At 41.3% G+C, this 24,772-nt stretch overlaps 1 protein-coding gene across 2 annotated transcripts in view; it reads left to right on the top strand.

Moving 5' to 3' along the window:
* FHIP2A (FHF complex subunit HOOK interacting protein 2A) overlaps positions 1–24,772 on the top strand; it is a 69,498-nt gene that overhangs the window by 4,659 nt on the left and 40,067 nt on the right. For both annotated transcript variants that reach the window (XR_006282475.1, XM_038408613.2), the window contains exons 2-11: positions 7,457–7,535; positions 9,816–9,985; positions 13,039–13,143; positions 13,500–13,622; positions 19,398–19,670; positions 20,498–20,694; positions 21,973–22,087; positions 22,200–22,276; positions 22,376–22,568; positions 24,073–24,242. Coding sequence is in view for 1 of the 2 variants with exons in the window: in XM_038408613.2 (XP_038264541.1) it covers positions 7,457–7,535; positions 9,816–9,985; positions 13,039–13,143; positions 13,500–13,622; positions 19,398–19,670; positions 20,498–20,694; positions 21,973–22,087; positions 22,200–22,276; positions 22,376–22,568; positions 24,073–24,242 (1,502 nt within the window). In the remaining variant the exon portion in view is untranslated. The remainder of the gene's footprint in view (positions 1–7,456; positions 7,536–9,815; positions 9,986–13,038; positions 13,144–13,499; positions 13,623–19,397; positions 19,671–20,497; positions 20,695–21,972; positions 22,088–22,199; positions 22,277–22,375; positions 22,569–24,072; positions 24,243–24,772) is intronic.

Below are 24,772 nucleotides of genomic sequence, written 5' to 3'. Positions count from 1 at the left end.
AATAGGTGTTAGCTGCTCCTATGGTCTGTAAATTCTTACTAAATCTCTCTAGATGCTTATCTCACAGTTGTACCTTATTACAAAGATACCTGATTTGTTTTAACTTTTTCTGTTATTGTCATGACAGGTTCCTTCTAGCCCAAACTAACTTTAACGAATGACTAGGCTTTTCTTTTAAAGAATCACTTAACCTTGCTTATACTGCCCTGAATCCTTACCTTCATCTGTATAAGTACTCAGAGCGAGGTGTTGTCTACTTGATTAGATATAATATAATAACTCGTGTTTTTGAGAGCAGATCAGACTAAACCCTCCCATTATAATTTCTTAATAATTTACCAAGGACTGTGGTGGAGTCTCTATCGCTGATAATTTTTAAATCAAGTCTGGATTTTTTTAAAGGTACACAGGAAACATGCAGAGAAGTCGTATGGCCTGTGTTATTTAGGTCAGGCTAGAATCTATATGATTACAATAGTCCCTTCCAGTCTTATAATCTATGAATAAAATAAGAAAGTAGAAAAGCTTATTACTATTTCTAATGGTGACAGCTATAAGCTAAACTTCTGATCCTGCAAATATTTATACACGTGCTGAACTTTACACCTGAAGTCAATGGCCTCCTATAAACTAGTGGGTGGTTTCACTAACCAGAGAAGGGAAATAAAGCTACACACACACTTTTTAAGGCCCTTTCCTCAATGCAAGTTTTATTATCCACCAAGCAGTCACAGATCAAAAGCAAATCAAATGAAAATACTGGGCAATAATCCCCAGAGACTTTCCCTGTTTCAGCCATTAGGGAGGGAAGAGGAACCACCCTTCGCATCCCATTAAGGCCCCTTTGCCGTAACTTCCCCTTCCTTTTCACTTTGTGCTCAGCTCCCATGAGATCTCCCAGAATCTGTTAACGGTTCAGAAGGTTAACTCCTACCGTGTACATTGACTTGGCCGAATGGCACTGAAGGGAAAACCCTGATCTCAGTCTTTGTGGCCCACCACTAGTCAGGTTGTAAGATAGCTGGGAGGTAGCCTTCCAAGGTCCTGAATGTATGAAAAATGTTACAGCAAATATTTATAAAATCTGTGAAGGAAATCTGTATGAATGTTGTCCTGAGACTTTACATGGTTTTGTTTTGTTTTTTTTTCCAACAAGTCACAATTTTTTATTTTTTGAGAGTTGTATGTTGGGCAGATTTTATACTTAGCAGTCGCCCCAAGGATCTGTAATTCCCATTAGATTGAAAGTACTAATTTTGGAGGGATATTTGGGTGGGATTGGGTCATAGAATCATAGAATATCAGGGTTGAAAGGGACCTCAGGAGGTCATCTAGTCCAACCCCCTGCTCAAAGCAAGACCAATCCCCAACTAAATATTCCCAGCCAGGGCTTTGTCAAGCCTGACCCTTAAAAACTTCTAAGGAAGGGGATTCCACCACCTCCCTAGGTAACGCATTCCCTCCTAGTGAAAAAGGTTTTCCTAATATCCAACCTAAACCTCCCCCATTGCAACTTGAGATCATTACTCCTCGTTCTTTCATCCGCCACCACTGACAACAGTCTAGATCCATCCTCTTTGGAACCCCCTTTCAGGTAGTTGAAAGCAGCTATCAAATCCCCCCCTCATTCTTCTCTTCCACAGACTAAACAATCCCAGTTCCCTCAGCCTCTCCTCATAAGTCATGTGTTCCAGTCCCCTAATCATTTTTGTTGCCCTCTGCTGGACGTTTTCTAATTTTTCCACCTCCTTCTTGTAGTGTGGGGCCCAAAAGTGGACACAGTACTCCAAATGAGGCCTCACCAATGTTGAATAGAGGGGAACGATCACGTCCCTCGATCTGCTGGCAATGCCCCTACTTATACAGCCCAAAATTGGCCGCCTTGGCAACAAGGGCACACTGTTGACTCATATCCAGCTTCTCGTCCACTGTAAACCGTAGGTCCTTTTCTGCAGAACTGCTGCCTAGCCATTCGGTCCCTAGTCTGTAGCGGTGCATGGGATTCTTCTGTCCTAAGTACAGGACTCTGCACTTGTCCTTGTTGAACCTCATCAGACTTCTTTTGGCCCAATCCTCTAACTCGACTAGGGCCCTCTTTATCCTTCCCTAGCCTCCACCATATCTACCTTTCCTCCCAGTTTTGTGACCTGCAAACTTGCTAAGGGTGCAATCCACACCACCCTCCAGATCATTAAGGAAGATATTGAACAAAACTCGGCCTGAGGACCGACCCTTGGGGCACTCCAACCGGCTGCCAACCGGCTGCCAACAAGACATGGAGCCATTGATCGCTACCCGTTGAGCCCAACAATCTAGCCAGCTTTCTATCCACCTTATAGTCCATTATAGTCCAGCCCATACTTCTTTAACTTACTGGCAAGAATACTGTGGGAGACTGTGTCAAAAGCTTTGCTAAAGTCACGGAACAACACGTCCACTGCTTTCCCCTCATCCACAGAGCCAGTTATCTCGGCATAAAAGGCAATTAGATTAGTCAGGCATGACTTGCCCTTGATGAATCCATGCTGACTGTTCCTGAGCACTTTCCTCTCCTCTAAGTGCTTGAGAATTGATTCCTTGAGGACCTGCTCCATGATTTTTCCAGGGACTGAGGTGAGGCTGCCTGGCCTGTAGTTCCCCAGATCCTCCTCCTTCCCTTTTTTAAAGATGGGCACTACATTAGCCTTTTTCCAGTCGTCCGGGACCTCCCCCGACCGCCATGAGTTTTCAAAGATAATGGCCAATGGCTCTGCAATCACATCCGCCAACTCCTTTAGCACTCTTGGATGCACTCTTGGACGTGTAAAGTTCAGCATGCATCCGGCCTCATGGACTTGTGCTCATCCAGCTTTTCTAAATAGTCCCAAACCACTTCTCTCTCCACAGAGGGCTGGTCACCTCCTCCCCATGCCGTGCTGCCCAGTGCAGCAGTCTGGGAGCTGACCTTGTTCATGAATAAAGTATCCAGAAAGGAGCTGGTCGGTGGTGTGTTTCAAAGCTCATGGAGCAAACTAGAGCATGGGCTCGTCAGCGAAGCGTTGGCTACTGGAGCGGGTGACCAGAGGCAATTGCCAGTCACTGCCAACTATAGTGGGCGGCTTTAGCAGTTCTGTTTATTGTGTTTCAGCCATCCGAGCTAGGAACACATACATCATTTTTTTTTTTATAATTGGGATTTAAACATTTTTGCTGAAGGCCGAAAGCTTTTCTTTGTGTAATTGAGGACTAAGAATTGGTCATGACCCATGGAAATTTAATTAAACTTTAATTAAAATGGCTGAATATAATAAACTTACAATAAGATTATTTCCATGGGTTAAATATAACTGAGATGAGTAAATACATATATCCCTTTTTTGCCTATAACTTTAAGGTGACTCCTTCGTATGTGGTAGCTGATTAGTAAACTTTGAATTGTGTTTGGTCTTGGTACAGATCCTAGAAGACAAATATCAATGCTTTTAGAAAAAAAATCATTCTTCAGATTGGCAGTAGTAATGCCCTGTTAGTTTCATTGGGTAGATGACAATTAGCTGTGGAGATTGAACTACCTTTTCACCCTTATGGGTGATCCCTTCCTATCAGGGTTAAAGCATATTCTCAGGAATCTTGCACTTCTGCTAGTTCTGTACTTGTTGTGTAGATGAACACAATTTCTACTAGTATAACTATTACAGTTGTGTGTGTGTGTGTGTGTGTGTGTGTGTTTGTGTTTGTTTTTTTAAATAAAATAAACATATCAATACAAAATCTGTGTGCATACCAGGCCCTAGGTCAGGGATGGGCAAACTTTTTGGCCTAAGGGCCACATCGGGTTTCTGAAATTGTATGGAGGGCTGGTTAGGGGAGGCTGTGCCTCCCCAAACAGCCAGGCTTGCCCCCTGACGGCTCCCCCCGGGACACCTGCCCCATCCAACCCCCCCATTCCCTGTCCCCTGACTGCTCCCCGCCACCCCATCCAACCCCTCCTCTCATTCCTGACTGCCCCCTGGGACTCTTGCCCCATCCAACTACCCCTTCTCCCTGACTGCCCCTGGGACCCCTGCCCCTGACTGCCCCCTGCCCTCTGACCACCCCGACCCCCGATATTTCTTAATTTAATACGATTCCTAAAATTAAGATACATATATTCAGTAATTGAAATTCTGAATACTTATGTCCACACACCAACCCCCTGACCACCACCCCGAACTCCCCTGACCCCTTACCGCGCTGCCTGCAGTGCTGGCAGCGCTTCAGCTGCGCCGCCAAGAGCACCAGGACAGGCAGCTGTGCCGCCCAGCTGGAGCCAGCCACGCTACCGCGCAGCACAGAGCACTGGATGGCTCTGCAGCTGCGCTTCCCGGCAAGAGTTCGCAGCCCCGCTACCCAGAGCACTGCACTGGCGGCGCAGTGAGCTGAGGCTGTGGGGGAGGGGCCAGGAGCTCAGGGGCTGGGCAGGAGGGTCCCGTGGGCTGGATGTGGCCCGCGGGCCGTAGTTTGCCCACCTCTGCCCTAGGTTATATCAGGGGTAAAAAAAAATTATGTAGACGAGCCCTTGGTCTAGGGCTGTCCTTGAGGCACTTTTCACCACCACTAAATCCTCTCTAGCCTAAGAGAAGAAAAATACTTTCTTTCGGTTTGCTGTCTGCTTCTGAAGAAGTAATTAGTTAGTAGAGGAGTTTCACTCCATCAAATACCCTCCTTTCCTACTCAGCCTGTTGTTTTTCTTCCTCTCAGTCTCTTATATTTTATAAGATTAAACCATTTTTCAGGGATTTCAAGAGCACGTAGGCCAGGGGCAGGCAAACTTTTTGGCCTGAGGGCCGCATCAGGTTTTGGAAATTGTATGGATGGCCGGTTCCAGGGGGCTGTGCCTCCCCAAACAGCCAGGCATGGCCTGGTCCCTGCCCCCCTGCTTCTCACCCCCTGATGGCCCCCCAGGAACCCCTAACCGCCCCCAGAACCCCTGCCCTGACTGCTCCCCGCTGCCCCATCCAACCCCTCCTCATTCCTATCTGCCCCCCTGGGACCCCGCCCCATCCAACCACCCCTGCTCCCTGTCCCCTGACTACCCCTGGAACCCCTGCCTCGGACTGTCCCCCACCGCCCCATCCAACCCCCCCTCCTTCCTGACTGCCCTTCCGGGACCCCTGCCCCCATTCAACCCCCCTGATCCCCGCCCTCTGCCCGCCCCGACCCCTGACCACCACCCCAAACTCCCCTGCCCTCCCCTGCTCCCTGTCCCCTTGCCGTGCTGCCTGGAGCACTGGTGGCTGGCGGCGTTATAGCCGCGCTGCCTCGGCTGGAGCCAGCCACGCACTGCGCAGCACAGAGCACCGGGTCAGGCCGGGCTCTGCAGCTGCGCTGCCCCAGGAGCTTACCCCGCCCCCCAGAGCATTGTGCCAGTGGCACAGTGAGCTGATGCTGCGGCGGAGGGGACGGGGGCTAGCCTCCTGGGCTGGGAGTCAGGGGCCGGGCAGGAGGGTCCCGCGGGCCATAGTTTGCCCACATCTGATGTAGGCTGAGGAAGCAATCCTGCAGTCCTCAATCAGCAAAACTCAGTGAGGCCAATAAGAATTTTAATTGAGTAAGAACAGCAGGATCTAACCCTGAATTACCTTTTCACCTCTAAGAGCAGTCCCCTGAGGGCTGTGTTGAGGCAATTTGTTGGGGGAGAGGCAATGTCTGGGAAGCTTCTGACTGCTGCTGCTCTGTGGATAAATTATTGTCAGTGTTGGAAATTTGAAATCCTCAGTCTGACACTGGCTTTCAGAAACACCTAATTCACCTATGACAGGTTTCAGAGTAGCAGCCGTGTTAGTCTGTATTCGCAAAAAGAAAAGGAGTACTTGTGGCACCTTAGAGACTAACAAATTTATTAGAGCATAAGCTTTCGTCACGAAAGCTTATGCTCTAATAAATTTGTTAGTCTCTAAGGTGCCACAAGTACTCCTTTTCTTTTTAGTAAAATAAATGTTCTGCTCAATGAAAGACTTTCAGATGCCTTTTTTTTTTTTTTTGCCTCATGACATTTGGTGCACTAAAATGTTATGAGGTAAAATGTAACGTCAGTCCCCAGAATAGCCTTGGGGGAACAGAAGAGCAGTCAGATAGCAGAGAATGGATAAATGGTGTGTAAATTTGATTGCTTAGTTGACATTTGGGAGTGAGTGTCCCAACGCTGATATGGGCATAGTTAGCCACCATGCACAGTTACTTTTGAATGTCTTTCATTTCAAAGTCCTGTGTACAAAAGGTCAGTAATATTAAGAACTCCACTTTCCTTCAGCACATGATGTGCTGTTCATATATTGGATTTTGCGTTTTAAGCCAAGATAAACGTAAACTTCATTAACTAGAGAAAAACGATGGATGTATAAAATTTTCAAGGGTATGCAAAGGTTTGAGAGCCCTCCTTTCCCATTGGCTTATTGGGATTTGAGGCGACTCAAGCCCCAAAAGGGGAAAATTGGAAGAAATGTTTTATGGTTTGAAGCCTCAAATTTGAAATATCTAGACATGAAGAATCACAGATTCCAAATCCCCCTGGAGTGACAGCTCTTGCGTCTTCTAAGAGGAATATACTGAGCCATGGAGTTTGGTCCTTTCCAGTAAGGATGACCTTTCCTCCCATTATTGTGCAGCATTCTACCCAGTGATTATCCAGCTGGCTGCTGCATCCTGGCCTCTGGAATGGCTGCATTGCATGTGTGGGTGAATTGTTCTGGCGCTCTTTCCTAAGAAGAATTCTGTGTAATAAAATAAAATAGAGCCCAAGATTGATATGTAGAAGGTCTTGAGATTTTTGTTATAGGAGGTTCTTTTCTAGTTGTGAATAGCTGTGAATGCCATGTCTTATGTTTGGGCCCACCAGCTGTGCTCCACCAAGCAATTATTGGCAATCCATAGAGAGCTGGGTGGCCATGATACTGGCTTTCCTTGTCTTCAGCTGCTCTTTTGAAGTGCCCAGTCTCTTAATTGCAAAGAAGAACCAGGAAGGCTATAAAAATAGCTGGAAACCAGAAGGAGTCCTCAACCTGTAAATGAAAGGGGACCTCTTTCAGGGGCGGGAGCTCCTAGCAGTCAATGAGAGAGGAATGTCCTGGGGAGAAATGAGGGAAGCAGCTGGCCAGTGTAAGCAGGGGAGCAGAGGGAGAGAGTGGGAAGGGGAGGTGATATGAAGCAAAGGAGTGTGATTAACTTTCTTCTTAAAGGACAAAACACTTATATATAAATAGTTGGAAAGTACTTTCCTATGTAAGCAATTCCTTTAGTTGCCGAAGTATGTTGTAAAATCACAAATGGGTGTACAGGTGTTCATGAGACAATCTCACTGATAAGATGTGGTCCATGTATGAACAATTTTAGAGCCACTGCTTAGGGAATAAGGATAGAGTCTCCTTCAGTCATGTAGGAAATATATTTTGATCATTTCTAACCACTTAGGGTTTTTTGTTTTGTTTTGTTTCCATAGCTTGCGCCATCCCTTCCGTTGCAAGAAGATTTTGTTTACCACTGGAAAGCAATTACCCATTATTACATAGAGACCTCAGGTAAGAGAACTTTTTTTGCATCTTCACTATGGAAAGAGGCAAACTGGAACTACCTCAGTGCTGTTTAAAAGTGAAGATTGGGAAATAGCAAAACTGTTTTCATTAAGTAAGTTCCTCTTTCTTTTTCTAAAGTAACAAAAAACATTTGTTTTAAAATATCCTTTATCTTTGATTTACCCTTGACAAAGCACCTTGATAGAGGGTGAACAACAGCGGATGTAATGCCTCATTCCCTGTGCACCTTGTTGAGAATTGTACCTTTTAAGGTCAGACCTAATTTCTGGCTTCACCTGTTCAGTTCACTCTAAACACACATCTGCAGAAATGTAATCCTTCTGATAACTCTTCTCATTTCTGTTGCATTGCCTGTTTTCCTTTTCTTTCCAAGGTTTTACCACGTCTTCACAAAATAACTTTGCAGTCATGTACACTTGAACGATCATTTCTGATGCCAGTCAGACTTTCATACAATGCTCAGTACTGGGCATCTTTCTGTATTTTATCTTTTTTTAATTTTTTTCTCAGATTTTCTCTCCTTAATATATTTTGAGACTGCAACTGTGAAAGTTCTTACAGATTTCATCCATGTTTGACAGAATCAAATCAAAGTTAATTAAAACTGTAGTGTCTGCCTTCTGCTCTTCTTCATTTAATTTAAAAGCTGGCTGTTCAGTTGAATTATGGCTGTATTTGCTTAATGTAAATCACATTTCCACCATTCCAACAAATACATAAATAATTGTCCTCCTAATCACTCGTTCTAGTCTGTTGTCTTTAAAGACAAATATCACCATGCCCTATGTACTCTTATCTCTGCATGCCTATTAGAGTGGCTATTAAATGTTGTGTTCACATCCTCAGACTTCTGATTTCTTGTTTAAATCAATATGTACTCTTAAGAGCTGAAACTTGAGTCTGCGGGCCTTGGGCCTTGGACATGCTTTGTGGTGCCTCCTAGGATGAAACTGATGAGATGATATGTGGAAACTGACATATAAGTGTGTGTGGTGCAAAATAAAAATAAATTCAGCTTTGGCTTCTGTACTAAATACTTATTTGCAAAAAACCCAAGCTTTTATTCTTGCTGCTACCTCTCCCTCACCACCACCTTACCCCCAAATGAAAATCTGCAAAAAGATCTTGAAAACTATGTGTTTGGATATGCTACCTTTGAAATCAATGGAAATTTTACCTTTACTTCAGTGGGAGCAGGATTAGGTGTTAGAAGCCGTACTTCAACAAGTCAGTCTAAGTTAACTGGTGACAGAGAGAGAACTGAAATTGCCCTGATGTGGCAATTCTCTTCTGTGACCTTGTTTCCTTTTGCATTCAAATGACCATTACAGTATTTTTAAGTTATTGCATAAGAAGAAATGACTAATTCCACACTGGGTTAGTTGTCCAATTAAAATATGGCAAAATAAAAATTTGTTTCTAAATTCCTAGAAACACACCAGTGCCATACAACACCTTGGGTTAATGCCTGTTCTCAGTTACACTAGTGCAAATTCAAAGTAACTCCATGGCCTTCAGTGTAACTGAGATCAAAATCTGGCTCTTTTCCTTTATAGAGATCTATGAACTGAACTGTACTCTGAAATTTGAATAAAACAATACACAGTCTTAACAAAGACGATGCAATAGTCATACTTAAGAATTTTTTAAAAAATTGAACTGAGCTTGAAGTTTGAATATACATTATTTGTGAGATTAAAAAAAAATAGAGTTCTCTCTGTCTCTCACTCTTGAAGGAATTGTTCAAGTGGAAACGAAGTAGATTCTGGATGCTGTCCACAGATTCCAGTCTTGGATTGTTTTGGGGCCATCTGATTAGTACAGTCTCAGAAATTTAGTATTCCAGACTTTTTTTTTCACATTAAGGTTAAACTTCTCCATAATGTATCTAGTAGTCCACATTTTCAAAAGTGACCAGTAATGCTTTGTATCTATTTTGAGATACCTTAAAGAGACCTGATTTTCAGAGGCACATGCTCAACCCTCTGCCAAAATCAGGCCCCTTTAAAGTGTCTCGGGTTAGGCATTCAAAATCTGTTTCCCTTCTGAAAATTTGGGCCAGCATATTTATGTAGATGTGAATTATCCAATTAATACTCTCTTTACAGCTCACTGACTGTGTTGTAACAATTTTTTCAGAGGGCTTTTTTAATAGTTATTTTGAATCATGGCCATGTTTTAAACCAAAGGTTTATAATTGAACTCAAAGGAAAAGGAAAATTTGGTTTTTATTTTTATCATTTTAACTGAATATTTTTTATTTAGATGACAAAGCTCCTGTGACTGATACCAACATTCCTTCTCACCTGGAGCAGATGTTGGATATTCTAGTTCAAGAAGAAAATGAGAGGGAATCGGGAGAGACAGGGCCTTGTATGGAATATTTGCTACATCACAAGATCTTGGAGACATTGTACACACTAGGGAAAGCTGATGTAAGTACATCTCAGGTGGTGGGCAAGAGCCTCATCCTTTGAGACTTAGGACCTTCAGTCCCATTAGAATTATGTCAGTTGAGGATGGTCAACACCTGGCAGGATAAGACCCGTAAACGCTATGAAATCTTGCTGCTGATGGTTTGTTTCACATTACCCAAGAATGTTGCTGGAGTTCCAAAGTAACATGAGCAAATGAGTGGTCATTCAAGTTGGCCAAAGTGAAGTAGTATGGTCCATTGGTTAGAGCACAGGACCTGGGAGTTGGGAAACCTTGACTATGTGACCTTGAGCAAGAAGTCACTTTGGCTCTCTGCCTGAGTTTTCCCACCTGTATATGGGGATAATAATACTCACTCTCCTTTGTACAGCATTTTGCTTGGGTGACAGATGATTTATTAAGTTTTGTTGTTTGTTTTCCTGAAAACAGTTATGTAGATTACAGAAGCATGCTGTCCCTGATTTAGTGCTCTGAGCTGCAAAAGGAATTCAAATTACCCTCCATAAAACAGTCTCTCGGGCACTGTGCTCTTTAGATAACTTAATAAAGCAGAGAGAGGTATGGGTGAGATTCCATATGGCATCTCAAGTCCTTTTTGCTCTGCTCTGGTGGTGCAAAGGGGATTTAAAGCTGCCTTACGGCACCACCTCAGGTTTTCCCAAACTGTATTCCCACCTCTGCGGTCCCCTCCCCACCACAGGGCGTGCGACCAGAGAGCTCTCGCAGTCCTGGCTGGTGGAACAGCCTCTTTAGGGATGTAGCATGAGATAATCCAGCCCTGAGTCTACTCTAATTTGTGCCAATCTAGTTTGGTGGCTTACAGCCCCCACAACTGGAAGGGTGTAGGGGACTGAAGGGTGAATAAAGCCACCTGTGCTCTATGCCCCATTCTGAGTCATGCTATACTGCAATTGGCAGCTTGGCCCTATATATTAAAAAAGCCTTTTCAACTTCCTAAAGTTCTGAATTGCATGGGACCAATATTTTATTTTAACTGTAGAGAACTGGATGGCTCAGGACTATCAGTTAGATGGTGATAGCACATAATTAGTATTTTAATTAATGTTTGTACAGTTTCATCTTTTACATACTCTAGTAACCTTAGAGTCTTTCCCATCTATGTCACTGGTACAAACCTAGCCCAGGTCAGTATTGACCACTTGGTGTTAAGTTTTCATGGCTATTCTGTGGCCTGTGTGAAGTGTGTTTTGGGATCTCAGTCCATTTCCCAGTAACAGGAAATGTCCTCAAAACTGTTGGTGCCATTCTTGGCAGCCTTATCTACTGAAAGGCCAAGGATTGACTGCATCATGGAGACCCAATTACTCTTTCATCCCTCATGGTAGTACCTTCATGTCATTGGGGAAGTCCATCAGTTGGACAATGTAAGAACTTTCTCTCCTGCTGCCTGTTCTGAGGATAAATAGAGCACTTCATTCACCAGGGTTGTCAGTCTTGCACCTTTCACACATTCACTTGATGTTTCTTGTCTTGTCTGGCTGGTTCTAATGTATAAAGATAGTTTTCAGTTTCTCTGAGCCTGGGGGACAGCAATCTCTTCCTTCTGGGACCACCTTTCTCCCAATATTCCTATCATTGTGGCATCTGTCTTGCAGCCTGGTTAATGAGGTGCCATAATACATAACATGGCTGGGGTATTTAATTAGCAGTGTATTTATTAGAAATATAGTTGGTTTGATACAACTACAAACTCTGTGAAGAAAACATGATGCAGTTGAGCTGTGTGAAATGCAAAACTGGCAAAGTGCTTTTAAGAGTCAAGAGAAGTCATTACATTTACAAAAATATGTCTGCACAAGTGAGTCTTGGACAGCATGTCATTTATACATTACCATTTGTGAATTACCATTCATACTTCACCATGTGTGGACTAGTTGACCTTTTGAGGTCCCTTTCAGCCCCTACAATTCTGTGATTCAGTACACCTGAAATAAATATGTGGTTCAATGTGTGCACGGTGTTGCAGTTAACTCCAGTTAGGGAATACTCTCACTTTGTTCTGACTACGGTATGTCTACACAGCAGCTGGGAGGAGTAATTCCCATCTTGAGTAGACATACATATGCTAGTTCTGCTTGAGCTAGCACCCACAAATAGCAGTGTGGCCACAGCAGCTCAGAGTAGCCATCTGAATACAATCCTGTCTGACCTCCTGTGTACATACAGAGGCGGCTAATCTAAGCTCCATGGTCACACTGCTGTTTTTAGGCGCTAGCTTGAGCAGAGTTACTACATGTATGTCTAAACCCAAGCTGCAAATCACACCTCCCAGCTGCTATGTAGACATACCCTTAGGCTTGTTACATTTTTTTCTACCATCACGGTATGGCTCCACTAGACTTTTTTAACTCAAGTTAATTGATTGTCTGTTAACTAACTAAAGTTAACATGCTTGGACAAGCTACTATGAATACACCACAAATATTAGGGATTTACTTTAGGCTGAGCCCTTGGGTAGATTACAGGCATTTTTGTCCTGGAACAAACATTTGTGGAGTGTTCAGATTAGCATGTACAAGAGTGCTAGGTAATTCAAGCTACCTAGCAGTCAGTTAACTCAAATTTTAAAAAAATCCTCTCATGTAGACAAACCCTTAGTAGGGTGTTAAGTGTGATGATTTTACTTGCAGTAGAGCTGTACCTAAGTTGTTGATTATGATGCTGGGCTTCTGTAGTGGCATAAACCTTCCCACAACCCACTCTCTGTGTTCTGCTATATGACTGAGTTGGCTAGGCATATGCTCTTAGATGTTAAAATTATCAAGTTTTGTGAAAATAAATATAATTTAAAAGCATGCATTCAATTAATTAATGTAAAGGGTGTGTTTTTTTTTAATAAAATAAAGCATGTATAATTAGGTCTTGCTAACATTTTCAGTTGTTTTTGATCAACTATTTAAATTGATCTGTTTATTTATGATAAAGCTGTTCAAAAGGATGTTAATCATATTTCAATTTAATCTCAGCTGTTTTGGATGATCAGTTTGTATGTTGTTTATTTCATCATTATTCTATTTCTGTTGTGATCTAGTGTCCTCCCGGAATGAAACAGCAAGTTTTGTCTTTCTATACCAAACTTCTCGGAAGAATTCGACAACCTCTTCTCCCACATATAAATGTATATAAACCAGTGCAGGTACAGTTCAGGTTTCAAACAAACATTTATTTGTGTATGACAGGCTTTTTGGATGTCAAATGTAATGGTTTCTCTCTTGTGTGGGGTTTCTGTTTGGGGTTTTTTGTTTTGTTTTTAATCACCCAGTGCAATAACAAATTACTGATTGGGACCTCTGAGTGTTACTGCAGTGCAAGTAGTAAATGATATCATCTCATGTATACCGGTGTAAATCTGGAATAACTCTGTTGAAGTCAATGTACCTTAATGTCATCAGAGAACCGCTTTGAGAAGAGAATTCAGCCTGGAGTGCCTACCGATAGGCTATTGGGTTTCTTCCACTTTTAATTGTCTACTTTTTCCCTCCCCACCCACAGAAATTAATCAGACTTTGCGGTGAAGTTCTAACAGCACCGACAGAAAATGAAGAAATTCAGTTTCTCTGCATAGTATGTGCAAAGCTGAAACAGGATCCATACCTGGTCAACTTCTTTCTTGAGGTATGTTTACAGCTATATTTCAAGACTGGTATATTACAGCCAAAAAATTCCGGAGAAGCAGATTGGTGCTGCACTGGTTGCTTTCAATTAACTGAGTGTCATTTTCTTTAAAGTATTCAAGGGATTTTCTTTTATTTTTATTTTCTATTAGAGAAACAGTCTCATTCTTTTGTTCCACATCTTCATTCAGAGCTCACATATTTTTCTGATTGAAACCATGCCTAATGCAACCATTAGAGGGCACTCTCCAAATTAGAAAACCAGCATCTTAGGACTTGTCTACATTACCCGCAAGATTGCTGGGCAGTGATCGATCCAGCAGGGGTCAATTTATCGTGTCTAGTGTAGACGCGATAAATCGATCGCCGAGCACTCTCCCGTCGACTCTGGTACTCCACCGGAGCGAGAGGCGCAGGTGGAGTCGATGCAAGAGTGTCAGCTGTCGACTCGCCGCAGTGAAGACACTGCGGTGAGTAGATCTAAGCACATCAACTTCAGCTACGTTATTCACGTAGCTGAAGTTGCGTAACTTAGATCGATTTCCTCCCCTAGCGTAGACCAGGCCTTAGTCAATCAGTGGGAAAGTAACAATGTCGTGAACGTAACATGGGACTCCTGCATTCAGGAGTAAAATTGGACTTCTTGCTTTGTTCTTTGCCTCAGGCATTGGAGAATAAGTGACTATCCCATGAGGCTTTGAATGCACCTTGCAAAATGCTGAGGGCCTTGGAGGATTGGACCCGTAGTTGGTAGTGATGTATGTGGTCTGGAATGCTAGCCTGAATAGCCACAGTGTTGATTGACATCAGAATTAGAAAGTTTAACAGCAGGAAGATTTGGAAACTTCAGGGTACTACTGAATTTCAAAGAGAGTTCTAGGATCACTGAGTTTTGTCTTAGAGCTCAGGCCAAGCCTTAAGAGATTATTGGAAGCTCCAATGTTTCTAATCATATTAGCCCATGGCAGTCCTCTTCACAACTTCTAGAGGAGAGTTATTTTCACACAGGACATTTTAGATTCATTTAATTGGAATGCAGAGTTTGTTGATTCTGCCAGTCCATGCCCCTAGCCTTTCAGAGGCTCTAATTTGTAACTTGATATCCATCTCAGACCTTGGAAGACCTAAGAGGGTAAATTCCCAGTATGCCATCTGATACTTATCTTGCAAATATCATTAACACAGACATAATTTATAGCTGAAACTCTGGTGCATCACTTCAAAACCGTACCTGCAGGTATATCTAAATATGGCATCCTGCTGGAAGTTTGTTTGTTGAGCTGTGCTGTATCTCATCTACTTCTAAAGTTGAAAAAAAAAAAAAAACCCAGCAGGCACCTATTTGATTCTCTGTTTAAACTATCGGCTTTTTTTCAGTTGTTCACTACCGAATTAGTCATTCTATTACAGAAGTTTTCAGCTGTGTTGCTTAACAAGCATTAGGATCAATTGCATAGCTACATCTCTTGGGAAAATAAATTTGCTAGGTGAATGGCAGTTGAAGTAACCTTCTGTAAGCCATTTTTGAATCCTACTTAGATCTGTGGCAGTGAGTTCCTTATGCTATATGTGTGTGGTGTAAAAGAGTTTCTTTTCATCAGCTTTAAATTAGTTACCACTTAATTTATTGAGTGTCCCCTTGTTTCTGATTTGAGAGGATACATAGAAATGGCTGATTTACCTTTTCTGTCTCGTTCATTATTTTATAAACCTCTGTCATGTCCCCTCTTACTCATTTCCTTTCTAAATAGTCCTTACCTTTGTAATCTCTCCTGATATGGAAGGTTTTCCATACTGTTGATCATTTCCACTTCCCTCCTCTGGAACTTTTCTATTTCTGCTGTATCTGGGTGGTTGTGGAGTGACCAAAATTGAATACAATATTCAAAGCGAGGCTGTACCATCAGTTTATAAAATTACATTTTCAGTATTCCCTACCCCTTTTGGTTACTGCAAGCTAACAAGCTGTGAAGTCACTTAATGATAAGGTGAATTTGACCCCCCCAATGTTTATCTATGTCATGAAAATGTACCAATGTATTTTTATATTGCTTACTCTCTACTGGGTTTTCTGATCAGGTCACTCAGAGGAGAGCTTTGCTAGAAAGCATTGAATATGTATTTTATGTAACCTTTTCTATTAGGTGATTCAGGATCTTGTCCTGCACTCTTGCAGGAGGCAGGTGAGCAGCTAGACTTCAGAACTGCATGACTAGACACATGCAAACTTAAATATACACAGAAACTCTGAATGCATTTGTTCTGATGTACAGAGGCTGACATTACCTGCACGTATCAGAAATAACTGAGTTTGAACATAGCACATCACTCTAAGGATTCACTTGTGGAATTCAAGCCTTCACATACAGGGGTTATTGTTCTTGATACAGGCACTTCCCATTTATAGACAACAAGAAATATACTCTAGGAGGTTCAGTAATTTCAGTTTTAAGGATAATGTACATTAACATACTGATTGCTTTGCATCCTTAGGCCTTTCGCAGTGTAGAAAAAAGACCTACTTGTAGAAAAGACAATTTTATGTTCTTTGAAACCATAATCTTTTCAACATATCCCCAAATTATACTTCTGTTGGATCATGGAGTAGACTATAAATTGTGATCCCTGGGTTACCTCTCCATGGACTTCAGTATATTCGTGCACAGTAGCAATGCAGAACAGTGTCTCCACAAAAAATGCTCATCATCTAGGCAAGTGTTCAGAGAATTTTTGTAGTTTGCTGTCTGACTGTCGTGTATTTATTCCCTCCTGGTTTGTATATACTAAAAGCTGGTAACCCAACTGGTGACTCTTTTAAATGTTTAATGCTTGTGCAGTATTTGAAATAACTGTGGCCTTATCATAAATGTCATAGGATTTATAATCTTATTACTGTGATCACTTGAAAAATTGGTCTTAAGGGTGAAGTTCAATGTATGAGTCTAATACAGAATTTACTCATCTAGGTCTGTGCCAGAAAAAACAGAGAAACCTTACCCCACAACCAATCTCTCACTCGGTCTTGTAGAACACTAATGTAAATATATCTTTTATTTGTACAAAACACATTTATAGAAAGAAGGCTGGGTCACATTCTTTCAAGGTAACAAAGCAAATGTCCTACAACTCTCAAGAAAGTTTTGTACAAGTACTAGGTGTCCAGTGATAACTTGGCACCCACTCCTTCCCCTCTATGAAATCTACTAGATATCTTTAAAAAATACAAACAGAAAAAAAATATCACTTGAGTAGCTCAAGTCTTAGAGAGGCTTTTTTTCCACTTTGAAGGCAAAATCTCTACAAATGAAGAATCAATTTCATTTTCTGATTGGAATCGGAAATGGTGTTTCCATAGTCACAGAGATAAAATGGATTGAGGTCTTGACCTGAAAAACCATGTGCTAGTGTCAAAAGCTGCCTGCATAAAGTAAATACGAAATTCGTATTGGAGATTGGACAAATCAAATAATATCCATTTCAGTTGTTTGATATAAAGAACAAGATCATCTCTTTTCATTTGTCTTGGACAGACTAACGCAGAAGCAGCCTTAAAATGGTTTGGTATAGAGTTTGGGAGAAATTTTGATAAAGTACAAAATGTGTTAAATTTAAATATTCAGATGCTTCTGCACTCATAATATACTACACGACTAATACATCCAACCTTGTAAAGAGCTACAGTAGAACCTCAGTTACGAACCGCAGAGTTACAAACTGACCATTCAACCACACAGTTCATTTGGAACTGGAAGTATGCAATCAGGCAGCAGCAGAGACAAAAAGAAAAAACTGAAATACAGTACAGCACTATTTTAAATGTAAAGTACTAAAACAATAAAGGGAAAGTTTAAAAAAAAAAGATTTGACAAGGTAAGGAAACTGTCTCTGTGCTTGTTTCATTTAAATGAAAGATGGTTCAAAGCAGCATTTTCTTCTGAATAGTAAAGTTTCAAAGATATAAATTTTTGAAAGAACAATCATAATGTTTTGTTCAGAGTTATGAACATTTCGGAATTATGAACAGCCTCCATTCCCAAGGTGCTCGTAACTCTGAGGTTCTACTGTACTTGATGTATGTGTTACATAAACCTTTATTTTAGTTTCAGAGTAGCAGCCGTGTTAGTCTGTATTCGCAAAAAGAAAAGGAGTACTTGTGGCGTTCTGTTGTTTTCTTTGTTGGGCCTGTCCTGTAGTAGGTGACTTCTGGGTACTCTTCTGGCTCTGTCAATCTGTTTCTTCACTTCGGCAGGTGGTTATTGTAGTTGTAGGAATGCATGACCTCAGCCTGGACCAGTCCACACAAGAGATCCACTTCCTGGACACTACGGTGCTAATAAGCGATGGTCACATAAACACCACCCTATATCGGAAACCTACTGACCGCTATTCCTACCTACATGCCTCTAGCTTTCATCCAGATCATACCACTCGATCCATTGTCTACAGCCAAGCGCTACGATATAACCGCATTTGCTCCAACCCCTCAGACAGAGACAAACACCTACAAGATCTCTATCATGCATTCCTACAACTACAATACCCACCTGCTGAAGTGAAGAAACAGATTGACAGAGCCAGAAGAGTACCCAGAAGTCACCTACTACAGGACAGGCCCACCAAAGAAAATGACAGAACGCCACAGCCATCACCTTCAGCCCCCAACTAAAACCTCTCCAACGCATCATCAAGGATCTACAACCTATCCTGAAGGACGACCCATCACTCTCACAGATCTTGGGAGACAGACCAGTCCTTGCTTACAGACGGCCCCCCAATCTGAAGCAAATACTCACCAGCAACCACACACCACACAACAGAACCACTAACCCAGGAACCTATCCTTGCAACAAAGCCCGTTGCCAACTCTGTCCACATATCTATTCAGGGGATACCATCATAGGGCCTAATCACGGCCACGCTGTCAGAGGCTCGTTCACCTGCGCATCCAGCAATGTGATATATGCCATCATGTGCCAGCAATGCCCCTCTGCCATGTACATTGGTCAAACTGGACAGTCTCTACGTAAAAGAATGAATGGACACAAATCAGACATCAAGAATTATAACATTCAAAAACCAGTTGGAGAACACTTCAATCTCTCTGGTCACTCGATCACAGACCTAAGAGTGGCTATACTTCAACAAAAAAGCTTCAAAAACAGACGAGAGACTGCTGAATTGGAATTAATTTGCAAACTGGATACAATTAACTTAGGCTTGAATAGAGACTGGGAATGGATGAGTCATTACACAAAGTAAAACTATTTCCCCATGGTATTTCTCCCTCCCACCCCACCCCCCACTGTTCCTCTGATATTCTTGTTAACTGCTGGAATTAGCCTACCTTGCTTGTCACCATGAAAGGTTTTCCTCCTCCCCCCCCCCCCCCCCCCCCCCCCCCCCGCTGCTGGTGATGGCTTATCTTAAGTGATCACTCTCCTTACAGTACTTGTGGCACCTTAGAGACTAACAAATTTTTTTTTTTTTGCGAATACAGACTAACACGGCTGCTACTCTGAAACCTCTCCTTACAGTGTGTATGATAAACCCATTGTTTCATGTTCTCTGTGTGTGTGTATATAAATCTCTCCTCTGTTTTTTCCACCAAATGCATCCGATGAAGTGAGCTGTAGCTCACGAAAGCTTATGCTCTAATAAATTTGTTAGTCTCTAAGGTGCCACAAGTACTCCTTTTCTTTATTTTAGTAAATTTCTGCTTTAAGGCAAACAGCATTTTGATCAGTATAATCTCCTGTCCTAATGTAATGCTTTTCAGAACAAGTTAAAAGCATTGGCTTCCAAAGGATCAGCAAGCGTAATTACAGAAGACATGCTAAAAGGCCAAGATTCCTTGATGACAGACACTGGACAGTCCGTTCAACCTGAAGAAATATCTAATGCTGCTGGAGCGGAGCAAATAGAGAAGGAAGATGATCTATCCACAAGTCTGGATGAACTAAATGTCACTTCATCACCTGAGGCCTCAGCTATTCGTCTAAACCAAGACTATAATTTAGTGAATTCTTTGCTAAATCTCACAAAAAGCCCAGTGAGTCATTTTTGATTCTGCTCAGAGTGGTAAAATGAGTAAAGTGTTTTGGATGTTGCTGGAAGGGAGTCATTTACAATAGGGGGGTGGGTGTGTGTGTGTGTGTGTGTGTGTGTGTGTGATTTAATTCTTAAGAAATCCGATAGCTTTTTGGTAAACCATTTCTTTTGCAAATTTCCAGGTGAAAACAAAACAAAAAATTCTAGAAAATGAATTGACTGCAATCTGATATTCATTGGGATCAACTAGTTTAAGGATGTTGTATGCTTCCAAAGCAAGTTGAGTGGTTTAATTATATCACAAAGGAATATGGAAAATGGAAGAAAGGGCTACTTTATATAGCATCAGTTAAACCAAACACACTTTTTGTAAAAGCTTCAGTAGACCTGATTTCTTGTCAAAACAACCACTATGGGTCTGATTCAAGTCCTGCTGAATTCAAAGAGATCATTTAGAATTAACTTCAAGGGGAATTGGATAAGTAAGGCCCTGTTTACTATAATGGTGTCAAGAGCAGAAAACTTTACATACTCCATAGTTGTAAAGTGATGTTTTACATTAAATTAACCCCAAGCCAGTGTATACTCTTTTTAGCACTGGTTATATAAACTTGAATGTCATGCTTACCATGTCAATAACCCTCTTCAAAAGAAAGATTCTAAAACAAATTTAGTAGAAATGTCTATTCTAATTTTTGAACACGGAACATCAAGAAATCCATTCAGTCCATTTTTGATTCTGTTTCAAAGATCCTTTGGTTTCTGGTGTTTTGATTTCAAATAAACATCGTTCCTGATTTATTTAACTCTTCCATGTCTATTTGACAGGATGGTCGAATAGCAGTAAAGGCATGTGAAGGCCTCATGCTCTTAGTGAGTTTGCCAGAGCCAGCAGCAGCCAAGTGCTTGACTCAGAGCACTTGCTTATGTGAATTGCTGACGGACAGGCTCACCACACTCTACAAAGCCCTGCCTCTGTCCTTGGATCCATTAGATATTGAATCGGTTGAGGCAATTAACTGGGGGTAAGAATATTGTTTCTGTTTTTAATATTTTAGATAACTCTGTACCACATACTGAAACTAAATTTCTGCCATTAGCTAAGACCTCTAGTACAGATAAGGCACTATGCAAGCAGTTTCATTAACAGAATCCAGATACAATATAGTAGTACTCTTAAGACTTGAGACATACATTGCAGTGATTATTGAGTTATGGGCAGATTCAGCTGCCAGTCCATGCACAGTCAATCATTTGAGAGCAGCTCTCCCATTGAATTAGATTAGAGATCTGGCTGTGGTATAACTGCAGAATCAGGCCTTGGATTATTTTCCTGTTTGAATGTCAAGGACATAGGAAATTAGTAGACAAACTTTTTGGTGCGTTCAGTGAGCACACGGATCCAAGAGAAACAGGAAGTATCTGTTTGATGAAGGACTGTTTTAACATTTTGGTAGTAAAAGTCAAGAGGGCAAATACAATTATTATCTGACTCATCAACATGGGGCAAAAGATAGTAAGCCTGTTGTCCTAACTACTTGTATGTTAGACTCTAAAAATACTTTGGAATTTACTTCCCCATACTCTGTCCCACCATACTCTGTCTTGGTCCCAGTACTTGATCGTGGTCTGTAAGTTTCTACACTGGGATGATTTATCTGATTTTAAAAAGTTCTTTAGCAGCCAAAGGTGATATAAGATCCAGTTGCTGGAAATAGAAGTAACTAAAAATCAAATTGAAAATAAGATGCAATTTTTAGTAGGGTAGTCCACTGTTAGGACAACTTACGAAGAGATGTGGTGAATCCATCATCACTTGGAGACTTCAGGTTGAGATTGACTGACTCTTTTTGAAAAAGATATGCTCTAGTTCAGCCCCAAACTATGGAGTGGGCTTGGTAGTTCACTTATGTAGTAGGGAAGAATAATCCCACTACCTCAGGAATGACTAGGTCAATTTCTATGGCCTCTGTTACTTGGGAGGTGAGATTAGGTGACCCTTATGACTTAAAAACCTGTTAAAACATTCTAGGTCCATCCATGTAGAATTCTTCTGCTGGCCATACCAAGTATACTTTAGCATGCCGTTGAAATCAATAGACTGGTAATGATAGCACTGCAGGATTTGTGGAAGACCAACAGGAAAACTGTTAATTTTCCCTCTTTTCTCTCTAATAGCACTCCTGCTCCCATTAAAGCAGATGGAGAATGTTGCCATTGAATTCAGTGGAAGTAGTATTAGGCCCAGTTTTCTTTAAAGGTATCTAAACTAAAATATATATATTTGCTCTTGTGTCCTCCAGTTTGGATTCATATAGCCACAAAGAAGATGCATCTGCTTTTCCAGGGAAAAGAGCCTTGATTTCATTTCTCTCCTGGTTTGACTACTGTGATCAACTCATTAAAGAAGCACAAAAGGTTTGAAATGTTTTCGGGAATAAATATGGGTAATCCAAAACTAGTTTGGCAGATAATATTGTTCCACATCTCTTGAGTTTGAAAGGATAACATTTTGTGGCCTGTGTTTTAGACTACTGCTGTTGCTATGGCAAGATCTGTACGGGAACGATTTTTTGTTGGTGTCATGGAACCCCAGCTGATGCAAACGTGAGTGGTCTCTTCGCACGTGGAACAACTGGATAGAAAACAAGTTAAGTTGATATTTTCAGTTGGAATCCAGTAGCTAACATTAAACTTCTTGTTCAGTTCAGAGATTGGGATCCTTACATCAACAGCACTGTTGCATCGTATTGTCCGTCAAGTCACTTCAGATGTGTTGCTGCAAGAAATGGTTGGCTTTATACTTGGAGGACACAGAGAGCCAGAAACCCTGACAGACATCAACAGACATCCATTGCGACACAGATTAATCGAGCACTGTGACCATATTTCTGATGAGGTGAGAAATCGTCATGTCAATGTGTCTAAAATGCTGCTCTGCTGTGAAAAGTGACTGCAAAAATGGCATTTTGAGGTCCCACGTTTATTGTGTGTCAATATCACTTCTAGCTGAGTTTTACAGGTCAAAAGATGGCAGGTGGGAGGGTTCTAATTACAGAACTTCCCTTGGGAGGTGAAACTTGGTGTTGACTCTGACTAGAGCATCAGATTCTCTGTGCTGTATTTTACCATCATTTGCACCTATGTATGTGCGTTTGGGGTTGCTTGTACACGTGTTACTGAGGATAGATTCTGGCCCTACATGGAGAGTTGAGTTTATAGTTCTATTGATCATGCATCATCCCCTCACTCCCTTAGTTGTGCTGGTTCTGGAATCCGGACAGATAAAAAGTAGTAAAAATGTATTCTTGTCACTAAAGTCAGCAGATAGGACTGAGACTATACACTCTGCAAATGTGCTGACTAAGAAGGTGCTGGTTGTTCCTTTTATGCCCTGATCCTTAAGCTGTTCTATGTAGAGCCATTTTGAAATCACTTGACTGCAGTGAGGCTCCCACTTGGAAGAACTTGATGAGTCAGCCTTTTTAGAAGAGAGCCATACATCACAAATGCTTATGTTTGTTAAAGTCCTGGCTTTGTGCTTTCTGTTTTACACCACCCCTTATGCTTAGAGCAGCCTCTCAATTTAAATACTCCAAGCCCCTTCCCTCTGCTTCAGAAAGACCTCCCAAACCTGCCTGAGCTGAGAATCTGTGTCTTTATATCTATTTCATCTACCTACTTAAATGCAGCAGCTAATGCTTAAAAACCAGGGCATCAAAAATTAGGCACTTAAATTTGTATTTAGGCATCTAAATGAATAAACTGAATATCAGACATACTGAACAGCACTCAGATCCTACTGAAGTCAGTGGGAGATGCAGGTGCTCAGTATTGCTGAAAATCAGGCCACTTTTATTTAGGTGTCTAACTTCAGGCATCCTGTTTTGAAATTTTCAGCCTATAATTCCAGCCATAAAATCCCCATGACACTCTGTGTCAATTCTGTATTGTATCCACTAGTGTTTTTAGGCCTTGATCCTATATGTGGGTCTACACAAGTGCAGGGGCCTGCTTATGTTGGTCTGGTTGTAGAATTAAAGCGTTAGATTGTAAATTCTGTGGGCAAAGAACTACTACTGTTAATTTGGCACAGTTCTCCTCTTTTACAGGGCTGTGTCTATCTGATGCTTTAGAAAAGATAAAGTTGTCATGGATAAATGTGTATATTCTTTCTGACTCTTGTGTGGTCTCTTCATTTACATTAATAGATCACCCAGTATGATGATGATCCAGTCCTGATTGCGATATTTGGGTTTGGCTGTAATATGAAAGACTAATATTAAAGAACAATTTCCTATCATGCATAAACACAGCTACTCTTAGTAAGCTAAGAACAGTGGTTTAAGGAAACACTGCTTGCATTTATTTTAATCCTTTATTATTTTTTTTTTATGTTGCAGATCAGCATAATGACTTTAAGAATGTTTGAGCACCTTTTACAAAAACCTAATGAGCACATTCTTTACAACTTGGTTCTAAGAAATTTAGAAGAAAGAAACTACACAGAATATAAACCACCCTGTCAGGAAGATAAAGATGTAGTGGAGAATGGACAGATAGCAGGAGCAGTGTAAGTGTTTCTGTTGTATCAGTGAGGGACTTCATGATGGCTGAATACACCTTTCACTTTTTATTTAAAAAAAAAAAAACAACTTTAAGACCAGTTTTTCTTGCTTTATCTAGTTGAAATAAAATTGAACCAGGATGACATTTAGTTATCATTTTCCCTTTGTGTTAACAGCACTGTAAATATTTGTTGCACAGTTTAATCCATGAGCAGCTTATGTATGTGATTAGAACAGTGATAGATGATTGTAAATTAGCAAACTTGTCTTTCTTACATAATAATTCACACAGGTTCTGGTTTAGCATTTTGCATAGGCTTAACTTGAAGCACACAAACAATTCCATTGACTTCAGTGGGGTTGCTAACATACTTAAGGTTAGTCATATGCTTAAGTATCTTGCTGAATCAGGGTCACAGTATCTTTAAGCTTCATAGTTTTTCATGAAGCTTACAAACACCCTTTTGTGCTTGGCATATAAGCATTATCTCCTTTTTACAGGTGGGACGAGAGGGCGGGAAATCGGGTCAAAGAG

Source organism: Dermochelys coriacea, chromosome 7, assembly GCF_009764565.3.
Source record: "Dermochelys coriacea isolate rDerCor1 chromosome 7, rDerCor1.pri.v4, whole genome shotgun sequence".
NCBI classification, from domain to species: Eukaryota; Metazoa; Chordata; order Testudines; family Dermochelyidae; genus Dermochelys; species Dermochelys coriacea.
This window is presented reverse-complemented; position numbering and strand designations above follow the sequence as displayed.